Genomic DNA, 11,703 nt, shown 5'->3' with positions numbered 1-11,703 from the left:
TATGCACAAAAGAGTGTACGTTCACTATCTTCAGGATTGGCAGTAGTGAATTAGATACCAATGGCATTTGGCATATTTATATAGGCCTGCAGAGGTCCAAGATGCTAAGAGCAGCCCAGCAAGTGGTACTGGAACTCAACGGTTTTAGCATAAGAGCTGCATTGTAATTAGAGGTGGACCTGAACCACAGCTCCCAGAACATACCCTCAATCATCTGAGGATACGTTTCTGGATCCTTGCTGAGATTTGACAACTTCAGTCAATTCTCAGCTGTGATGCTTGAATTATAATACCGTAGTGTGAAAGGCAGAGAGAAGCACTAGGCAAATTGGCACATCTCCCACTTAGTAACTACAGCTGCTATAGACTTTCCTTATGTAAGCCTAGAAAGGAAACAAAGACAGGGTGGGCTGATGCCATCAAAAATTGGAAAGACAAAAATACATGTGCAAAGTTTCATTCAGTGAGGAAAGTTCAAAAAGTATCCGTCTCAAAACAAGTTATTCTCTGAATAAAGGGGAAGCATCTGTCAAGGCAATATGTCACCTTATCTTTGTTAAAATATCTTTGCAATCTCTGCACACAGATGTACTCTCTATGCTGAGACAGATGCATGGAATTTGTCATATCCTCAGACAGAGGGTATGTGATCTGGTCTGAGCTCACCAGATAAGTGCATCGCAGCAAACCCTCCCTCCTTCCCCAACCTCCACTCCTAATTGGTGAAAAAATGCAAAGAATATCCTCGCAGTTCCCTTCCAGAGTGTGCTGGAGCTGATACCTTTATGCTAAAGGCAGGTTTGGCTCCCAAGTTTAAATTTAAATTTGATGACTAACATATACAGCACTCCCTTAGGCTTTCCTCATGCAAAATGAATGCAGCCCTGCTGTCTACTGACCCCACGTCAGGAGGGTTTCAGTTTTCTTTTAAGCTTTTAATAAAAGACATGTCTTTTCCTATCTCAAGGGAAACCAAATAACTAAATATTTCATTTACAGACATTTTTTACAGGCATTTTTAAAATACCTCCTCTATTTGGTTGCTGAATACATATTTTGCCCTGCTTGGGTGGAGAAAATAATGGATGACTTTTGTTGTTTAGATTTCTTGAGGACTGTGGATGTTTCATACCAACCACTATTAAGCCAAACAGTTATTTATCTCCTATAATTGCTCTTAATTCATTTGACATATTTGTTAGAATATTTGTTCTGTAAATGTGGATGTCCTGCTCTCACCCTTGTAAGCTCTGCAATCAGCTCATAAGCACTAATAAACACCCTGGCTGAACCAGCTATGACATACATTATGAAGGGTTTACAGCTCAGCCACAGTGGAGAACAGGACACTTGAGAATAGGAGTGAAACACATGGATGAAGAGGTACCTAGTTCTCTTCTTACTCTGAACTCCACTTGTTTCCAGGGATGGAATTCTAGTCAGCATAAGTAAGAAAGGAAACACAATCATGCTTTTCCTCTGTAATGAAGCGATTAGTTGTGAACCTGTGGCTGCTTCATGTATATTATGAGACACAATTATCTTCCTGATCACGTGAAAAAAATTGTATTGATTCACTCCACAAGCAACAAACCTAGACTGATACATACACGATCATTTTCTGATTAACTATCGCATGTATTGTTTCATATGCTGTTTCTGTAGGAAATTGTAGTTTCAGAGCTGTGACTTCCATTTTTTCACCAGAGTTGCTCCCTATCATCTTTAAAATAGTACATACTCCATACTCAAAGAATGGCTCCAAGCTGACAAAGGAAAGGGAAAAAAAAAAAAGCTAACAAAAAAAAGCAATATATACTGGGATCCAACACAGCAGTTCTAATTCTATCTCTTTATTTTTCTTTCCATGTGTTTGAAGGAATATGCCCTCTAGACATCAAAACCTTGGCACTGGAAGTGAAGTCTTCTCTTTTCTGTTGATTTAAAGCCTTTTGATAGCTCCTGAGGGAGCTGTTTCTGGCCAGCTCCCCATCCCTGCAACCCCTGGCTTGCCCTGGAAGGGTGAGCAATCACCTTATGCAGCCATGCAGCTGGCCCAGTAGTTGTCACAACAGGCCAGTCACAGTCATTCTGAGGGGATTTTTGAGGTGTGCAGCTGTATGTAGAAGTGAATGTAGATCAGACCCTTTTGTTTACACAGAAATATCCTTTACAGTGAAATGGAATCAGAGTCATCTGCCAAAACATCCCACAGAAAGCTAAGCACTATGTCAGAACATTATCAGAAGCAAGCACCTTCCCTTCATTCTTCCAGCATTCCTCAGTTTTTCACGAACCTTTTGTTTTGTTTTTGCAGCTAGTGGTGTGCTAGCTGTGTTGCTGATTGTTGTATTTCTGGACCAGATCAAATCTGACCAAGCAGCGGCTGAGAAAGAAATACTAGAGACACCATCCTTTTGGTCTACGTTCCTAGCAACTTTCCAGCATCTTAAAGATAAAAGACAGTGTCTTCTAATCCCTCTGACAATGTACAGTGGGTTTGAACAGGGATTTCTTTCTGGTGACTACACAAAGGTGTGGATGACAATGAAAATCTATTTCTGTCTGATTGTTTTCTATGCCTTTGTGTCTTACTATTGCATCTGATCTATATTTACTTGTTAAATTAAGATGTTTTCAATGGTGATTTGTGGTTTGCTAAATTACTGCTTACTTCTTCTACTTGAATGAACTCTGAGTGACATCTTCAAAGAGGAGAGGCCAACAGTAAATATGTCCTTTGGAACAGCCTCAAAAAAAATGCTGTAGAGAGTTTAACTCACCAGTGGAGGCCACAGCAGAGCTACAGGTTCAAACTCTTCAGCTTGTTGTAAATAACGAAGTGGGAGAAAAGCCAGAAGTCTGCAAAGCTTTTATATCTTCCTTTCTTCTAATTTCCCTAGAGTTTGTATTAAGTGAAAGTCAGCACACGAACCACATATTTTATTCTGACAACCTTTACGGTAAGAGGGCATATCCTCACTATGGCTGGCTGAAAGCCCTCACCAGTCACTAGTGCAACAGATTCAAACCCTGATGGATTGAAATTACCAAAACCATCTCTATTCCTCCATTTTCTCTACAACCCCAGACACACAGCATGTGTGGTCTCCAGACATTTGTTGAGAAAGCCTCCAAAGAAAGGTGGTAATCTGCGTGAGCTACTTATTTAACATTTAAGCTTTCAAACTTTGCATATAAGCAGATGGAATTGTGCGCTCACACTTGATGGATTGAAAGGGGCACTGCATGGCCACCTCTGTTGCTCATATGCTCGGATAGGTGAGGTCTTCTTTATTTCCTGGGAGCTGCTCTGTAATAACCATTGTTCTGACTGTCAATTTTAATCTCTTGGGCTATGAAGGGAAGGACAGAAAATTCCTAGTGCTACTTCCAGGAGTTCTATTTGCATAGCAAGCAGTGCTCTGATTTCTTCTGCTTGTTACTGCTCTGTTTGCATGGCATCAGCCTGATCGGGAACTGGGTTAAGAATATCACTGCTAAAGGCCAACTATGTCAATACACCAGGGACTTGTCAGCAAAATCTGTAGCTGTGCTCCTTTGATCTCAACCATGATGGCTATTTACCAAATTACTAAGGCTAAGACCCTTCAACCTTAGCTGCATATTTTCATTGAAGAAAACATGGCACCACTGTCTCTTCTCTTCCAGGCATATGTGACCTGTGCTCTGGGGATACATTACGTTGGTTATGTGATGATTTGCTTTTCAGCTGTAAATTCCCTCTGCTCTCTGCTCTTCGGAAAGCTCTCTCAGTACACAGGCAGAAAACTTCTATTTGCATTAGGTATGTAAAGGACCCTTGAAGGACTGATCACCTCATGTAATATATCAAATCCAGTGCTCCCTATTTTGCAAGCACTACAAAGGGAGATCTTGCCCTCAGCTGTCAACTGAAACCAAAGTCAGTCTTGGAGGCAAACCACATTCATGAGAAGAGACGCATCACAGTTAACCACTCTCGAGGTCATTGCCGTACATCACTTTGCAAGTGTTGTAGTTTATCCTGCTTTTGAGGGCACTGCTTACTCAGAAAATGCCCTACAGCCTTGATGCTTTATAGCTCTAATGCAACCAGTGATAAACAATCTTACAATACAGACATTGAGGCCTGTACTATACCTGAGAAGGATTTCTCTACTGGGTTGAAACATCCTCACCGTTACGTAGCAAAGGCAACTGAGAATCTTGTGAGATACACTGTTGATTTGAGTCCTAACTTGCAAATTTCAGTAAGAGGCCTGGGAATCTCAGAAAATTTGGTGTCCTTTTCACCACTTGTTCTATAAGGGAGAAAAATAAAAGAAAGCCATATGCCAGCATGTCAGGCTTGTTTATGGGACAGTAATTTTCAGGTTGCCAGGAGAAGAGATTCATATATTTAAGAACATCTCCCTCTCTGGAGAACACTGTTCCAACGAGTAACAGAGTAACGGAATTGGAAAAATACCAAACAATATTTCATTGTGCCCCTATATCCACTAAGCAAACTGAAATGTACTAAAACCTTACTTCCACTACACAGTAACCTGTATTATTAGAAATGTCACTGACTGAGTCAATGTGCACCTAGTCATTTCAGGCATCTCCTCAACATGAAATTTCAAACCTGGAAGAAGAAATTTAGAATCCTTTATACTACAGTGACTATTTCAGAGATTCTTCTGTATGTGTCTGTCCTAGGTGCATGTCTCACTCTACGAAACATATTTTAGATTAAAAAAATCCCAATACATAACGGTAACAACAAAAAAAAGAATAAATAATACTAATAATGCAGTGTTAGTAATGCAAGACCTCTGAACCCCTCAGTTCTGTTTAACAGTCTTTTTACTCAGCCTGTGAAAGTGTGTCTGTAGCGGGAGGAATCAGTGACTCATATACAAACCACTTCTTTTAAAAAGAAAGGTGAAAAGTCACCAAACTCTCTAGATATCCTTGACTGTCTCCTCCAGCCCTGAAACGAAACCTGTGTTTAAGGACTAGGTAAGGAGAGCAGAAGTGTGGCTCCTCCCCCTTCCCACATGCCTCACAAGGTGACTGCAAGACCTTCACCAGCCCCTGGGTTGCAGTTCTTGTGCTTTGGGCTAACAGCTGTATCAGCACTGAGGACCTCTCAGCTCAGGACACTGCTCAGAATTATCAGCTGAAGACTGTCAAAGGACTTAACTGTCTTGTATTTTGTGTGACATCAACTCAGCACAAATCTCAATGAACCAGGGAGATTGTAAGATTGCTGTAGATTGGGGATTAATTTGAAATTATCTACCACTATCTGTCTGCTTGTAATTGCATTTATATTTCTCCTCTTTTATCCTAAATCAACAGCTACGGTTGCAAACACTGCCTGTATAATAGCACTACTGCTGTGGAAACCTCATCCTAAGCAGCTTGCTGTGTTTTTCGTATTCCCTGCTCTTTGGGGCCTATCTGATGCCATTTGGCAGACACAAACTAATGGTAAGTCTTGATGACAACGAAATGTATTCTCTTGAGACATCTGCATGTTTGTATTTATAAAACAAAGCACACATAAAAATGATAATGGGTTTAAGATGGCATAAGTTAGTTCATTGGAAAATAGAAGAAATAGGGACAAGCTGGGAGTAAGAAAGTAAAATACTCGTTAAACAAATTTTTCCAAGATGAAGAGGGAACACTGCAGAAGATGATAAGAAATATTATGAATAATATTCTGGAGGAGTATAAGCATTCCAAAGAAAATTAGAAAACTAAGAAGAATGATACATTTATTCTGTGTTTTGCAATAAAGGAGAGCACTCTGGATAAAACATTAGATCAAGGCTCAGCAACAACAGAAGCAGCAAACTGGCTCTTACGAGTTATTAGAAAAAAAATTGAAAGAGAAAACCACAGAGGGTAACGTTACGCAACCAAGTAGATCTATGAAGTTCTGATTTGCTCCATTTCAAAAATCATAATCCAATATGATATGGCAAAAAAAGGCAATAAAAAGGAGCAGATTCTTGGCAGACTTCTATCTGAAGGAAGACTAACAAACTCGAACACATTAGCCCAGAAAAGTGATAAGCAAGGAAGGCAGTTAGTAAGATCATTAAAAGTATGGAGAAGGTTATTAGAAATTCACTATTTTAATAACAGAACTAGTGTCATCAAATAAAGTCATCAGGCATCAGGTTTTAGATAAATCAAAATAAATTCCTTATCACTCAATGCATAATCAAAGTATGGAATTCATTGCCAAAATGTAAATGGTTTTAAGCTGGAATTACATCACTTCAGGGGAAAATGTTCTTGGGGGCTATTAAGGCTGACAGTGCAGAGGAAATCTTCAGCTCAGGAAGTCCCTTTGTCTTTGATTGCCAGAGTCAGGAGGGCATTGTAGGGGAAAGATGACTGTACAGTTGACTCATTTCTTACACTCTTATCCTTGGAGTCTGTTACTGGAAGTACCACTGGACTTCCTATCTGGTGCATTATGGTTGTTCTCATAATCTTTGAAGTTCTTCTGCTTTGTGATACAGTACAATTACTATGTACTAACAGTTCAGATAATGAGCTGATACAAACGGACTCCTGCAAGGGATTATTTAAACTTATCACTCACTCAAAACTAGAGGAAGTTCTCTTGTAGAGACTAAAGACAGACTCTAAAATGCTGAAGAAGACAAGAAAGAACTATAATCTGTGATGACTTGAAGTAAAGTCTGTTCATGACTGTCAGTCATACACTTTTTAAATCAACGCCATAGCCTGTGCCAGTAAGGCAGTTAAATGTTCTCCCATCTGCTCTTGTATTTTGCCTCTTATTTCAGGATTAGAGTTTTCCTCTATGTCAAATTCATATTTGGCAGATGCCAAAGAAATATGCATGTGACAGAGCCAGATCATCTGAGCCCACATCAGGTTATGTGTCTTGGCCTCCCTCTCTCTGTGGTCCTTCTGGCTGCTTTACTCACTAGACAAATTACCACGTTCCTCCTTGAGAGCCCAAGTCCTTTGTCCGGCTCTAACAGTGATCTCCTTTCAAGCACATGTAGAGTCCCTGCCTCTACACACAAGGAAGTGACCAGCAAGACTTTCTGTTCCTCCAGAAGCTCCAGCTCGTATCCCTTAGAGGAAAGCTAACATATACATCAGGGGATGCCCTCTTCTCTCATCCCAATCCACAGCCTTGTGCCTTTGGTAAAATTTTAAATCAGTTCTTTCATTATTCATGTTCATGGAAGGACAATATCAGTGAGGATTTGCTCTCTCTGAAGACAAGCTGTTCATTCATTTCCTGCTCTCTCAGCCACAGTCTTCCTGATTATTCATCAGCCTCCCTTCCAACACACTTGAGAGCCACATCTTAGTCTTCCACTGGCATAGCAGACTTATCTTAACTTTATCCTGTTTATCGCTTTTTCAGAAATTCGTGTCCTCAGACACTTGACTTCTTTCAGATTCACAGAAGGGTTGAGGTTGGAAGGGTCCTCTGCATGTCACCTGGTCCAAATTACTTGCACAAGCAGGGCTACCCAGGCAGACCCAGTTACCCAGGACCATGTCCAGTCAATTTTTAAGTATCTCCAGGGAGGGAGACTTCACACACTCCGTGGGCAACCTGTGCCAGTCTGCAGTCACCCAACAGTGAAAAATTTTTCCAGAAGTCCAAAGGGAACCTCCTGTGTTTCAGTTTGCACCCATTGCCTCTTGTCCATTTTTCTTGGACACCACAAAAAGAGCCAGGCTCCATCCTCTTTGCACCCTTTCTTCAGTGATTTACATACATTTGAGATGACCTTTGAGAAGGACATCTCCTCATTAAGATCCCTTCGGCCTTCCCAAGATTGACCTGATGCCCTCTTTAGGAAAAAGGGAGGAAGTTCCCAACCCGGGGAATAGGCCTAGGTGCTGGACAACACTTCATGCTTCATGCTGGTGAATGAGCACTACAGCTGTGTGCCAAGACTGACCTCTATTACAGCACTGTAACAGGTCATTTCCACACCCAGATTCCTTTACAATACATGTGAAAAATTCACGTTTGTGTTATCTGGGAAAAACCCCAGATATTCATTATGCTTCACAATAATTTTTTTTGACTGAACCTTCTCCAGCTCCCAGCTACAAAATTATACAGAATTTACTTTGTCACATTGTCACTAAATCTCTTCTCCCCTTCATCAGTTTTATTCAGATATACATCACATGAGGAATTCCCAGCTCCAAAAGCTATGAGGTGAGATAAGACCTCTAAACCAACAGTGGGGCCTAAGGTCTGTGGTCCTTTTTTGGCAAGCTCCCACGACTGCTGCTTGGGCCTCAGGAGATTAACCACTGAATAAATACCATGGCACTGTGCCACGTACTCAGTCATTCTGTACTAACTGAAGATGGCTTACTTTGGCCTGCTGTGGATAGTTAATGCTGGAGTTCCCCCTAGAGGACGTACTGGCTCACAGTAGATGAGTGACCATCTCATAAAGGCTTTCTAGCATGTTTGTGTCCATGTGTGAACACTCTCATTTATTTCCAGTGAAAGCTGGAAATTGAGTGTGTAGTGCCCTCTCTTATCAATCTGAACACAGATGCTAGTATTACCCCCTGGTAATAACTGCTCTTGGGGCTTAACAACTGTGGAGCACAGAGCTATCAGGTAGACTACAGTAAAATAAAGTTCTTTCCAGGCTGATGTGAATCTTTAGAATGGATATGAATCAGTCTGGGAAGTTTATACACCTGGACTCAAATAATTTCCAGCAGTCCTCTTACATGCTTATATCTGCTAGTATCAGGGAAAGGAGTGGGAAAATGGGCAGTGGTAAAGAAGGAGGATAATTTCCTTGGAGGTGAGCTGCAAGAACTCAGACCTAGCAGACTCTCCACTCAGCCAGCCTGGCAGGTCCTGCTAAAGCTTCAGCCAGTCAACTTGTGCCACACTGCGCTTGACAGTGTTTGTAATAAGGACAAACACTTAGGTTCGAGGGCAAACCACCATTGTGCTCCTACGTAACTGCTAGTTAATACCAGAACTTCCTGGCTTGTTCACCCCTTCCTATAACTGAACCTTGGTCTAGATACTCACTCAGTTCTTCCATTGTTATTTTGAAAAAGAAGGCTTAAAAATAGCAAGGGAAAATGGGTACCAGCTGAAAGCCAGAATCTTTACAGATAGAATTGTCATGGCATCAAAAAGCTTCCTATATTAAACTCTCCTCACTAATCCTTTTCCAGAAGATAACACACAGGATATCAGCAAAGTTTTAAGAACAACTTGAACTTGTTCATTTATTAGGCAAATCTGTGAAGGATCACCAAATAATTAACACTACACTCGGTCAGTTTAATGGACTAAGTACATATTGTGTTGCTCTTGTCTAGATTTTCCATTATGTTGAAATTGAAACATTCAGCAAATATCCTCTTACAGTCATCAGGATGTAGCAAGTTTTTACATATGGATAATGTTTCCCCTTTCTTGACAAAACTGAAGGGTTAGTTGAGCCTACCCAGACTTCCAGAGAATTTTGTACTCCTCTGTGCCCTTTGGCTGACCGTGCATGTTTCAAACATATGTGTTGTTAGATAGAGGCAATGTTCATGACATTCCTCCCTGCACACCACAGCTGAGTCAGTGGAAACACCCACTTCTTTATCACCACTGATGCTAGCTCAGCACCCAGAGGAAAGTAAGCTCGCTCCCCTTCCCTGTGCGGCCAGCTAGTCAGACCTGGAGGCTGAGAATGCCTCCCTGACTCCCAGCTGTGGGTGTGCAGCTGTCTGAACTCAGTGGGAACATCCCAGTGAACACAACTGCATTAGGATGATCGGTCTCTGTGTCAAGCAAGTTTTCCACTTGCTGCCCAGAGGTTCTGTATGCATCAAGGATGTTCCTTCTGCCAGCCCACCCAGGAGCTGAAAATTTGAAAACCTGGTTATCTCAGAGAGGCAAATCTCCTCTGCATATTAAATCTGAGCTCAGTTGTAGCACTCTCCTCCACTTTCTGATTTAAATGTTTTGGGTCAGTTTGTCTTAACTTGCCAAATATGAATAGCACACATTACTACCATTGGCTGCGCTGTGCGAGCCTCATCGGAGGGCTCCCTGAGGCCAAGTTCTGGTGAAAACAAAGGACACGCCTTTTACATGAACAGTCTCTGCATGTTCTTAGGCAGGTGAAAGAAATGGTTTGAAGAACAGGTAGACAGTGCATGCAGGATCCATGCAGGTTCCCCGCAAAATTGGTGAAGGATGGCTGCAGGGAAGTCCCTGTGGTTCTTTGATCCTTTTTACCCCCACTGAAGGAGAAACTTGGTTCCTAAGGATCATGTTATCCCTAGGTAGAACCATCTGTTCTGTGAAAGCCTCTAAGGACTTGGTGTAACCTTATTCTCAACAGTTATACTTGGAGACTCTGAAGTGTCAGGAGCCATTGCTGGACATCTACTCTTTCTCCTTTCTTACTCGCTCATCAGTGCAAGAATCTTCCTTTTTATGGCTGGTAGTTTGAAAAAAAAGCTTCCTGCCATCTCGCTTCAATAGAGCCCATCCTCTCTACCTTCATTCCATTGTCTTTCCCTTCTTCTCTGATATTATCTATTTTGTAATTTTTGCTGTTACGTCACCTATAACAATTCACAGGAGCACAAAAACATTTTAAGACAAAGCTTGTATTTTCCTTTCTCTGACATTTACGAGGGAGGGTCTATCTTCCCCACTGTTGTCTATTTATTTCCTTAGCAGAAAATACATGGTTGCAGACTTGACCTTCACAAGCCATGTCTCTCCTTCCTTCTAGGACTCTATGGCATTTTATTTGAGAAACACAAGGAGGCTGCCTTTGCAAATTACCGTCTCTGGGAATCACTTGGATTTGTCATCGCCTTTGGTTACAGCACCAAATTGCAAGTCTACATCAAACTGTACATTTTAGTGTCTGTACTTGTGTTGTCTATGGTGACGTATGGAGCGGTTGAATACCTCGAAGCTAAGAGCTCCTCTGGGACACCTGCTGCTACAAAGACAGAAAATGTAGGACAGGAAACACACATGTAACGCAACAGGGTGTCATGGGTTAAGGCTAGGCTGGTCACTAGCCCAGTGACAGACACTCTCTATTAACCTCTCTCCCTTCCCAAAGGGGAAGAGAAATGGAATAATGGATTGGAAATGAAACCTAAAACTGCTTTAACAAAAATAAAAACAATAAAATTAAATATATACAAAAACAGTAACAAACCCAACATCGCTGATGGCAATCACACCCCTTTCACCACCCACAGGTGTGATCTCTAACTTACTGCACCCCACTATGGTACACAGGATTCAGGTCCACACAGGAGCAAGTATCAGTAAGAGCCTTTCTGCATCCCAGTCCCTGGCAGTAACTGTAAATATCAAGCATTGTCACTGCTAGAAGCAGACACTGCCTCCACAAATAAGCCGTTAACTTCAGAGAGTGCCATCAGTTAGCAGAGACTGAGCTGGAAAGTACAATCACTGAACAGAATTAGTTCTGTTCTCAGACCAGGACACAGGGTCACAGCAATGGAGACAAAGCAAACTGGCCAGCTCCTACAGACATGTCTCCAAGGGTTCCAACCTGTACTGTCCCCAGAAAGATGGTGAAGGAACAGATTTCAAGGCCAGCATAATGCAAACGTCTTAGGAGTAAAAATCCCTTTTGACATCTCAGCTTTATAAGGGAACATTAT

The 11,703-nt window shown here is 41.5% G+C and overlaps 1 protein-coding gene across 1 annotated transcript in view; it reads left to right on the top strand.

Moving 5' to 3' along the window:
* UNC93A (unc-93 homolog A (C. elegans)) overlaps positions 1-11,044 on the top strand; it is a 17,683-nt gene extending 6,639 nt beyond the window's left edge. The window contains exons 5-8 of the mRNA XM_010138794.1: positions 2,318-2,535; positions 3,673-3,808; positions 5,350-5,481; positions 10,788-11,044. Of these exons, the coding sequence (XP_010137096.1) occupies positions 2,318-2,535; positions 3,673-3,808; positions 5,350-5,481; positions 10,788-11,044 (743 nt within the window). The remainder of the gene's footprint in view (positions 1-2,317; positions 2,536-3,672; positions 3,809-5,349; positions 5,482-10,787) is intronic.
* The last annotated feature ends 659 nt before the right edge of the window (positions 11,045-11,703 follow it).

This window comes from Buceros rhinoceros, unplaced genomic scaffold (assembly GCF_000710305.1).
Source record: "Buceros rhinoceros silvestris isolate BGI_N320 unplaced genomic scaffold, ASM71030v1 scaffold4796, whole genome shotgun sequence".
In the NCBI taxonomy this organism is placed as follows: domain Eukaryota; kingdom Metazoa; phylum Chordata; class Aves; order Bucerotiformes; family Bucerotidae; genus Buceros; species Buceros rhinoceros.
The sequence above is the reverse complement of the archived record's forward strand: the minus strand, read 5'-3'. Positions and strand labels throughout refer to the sequence as shown.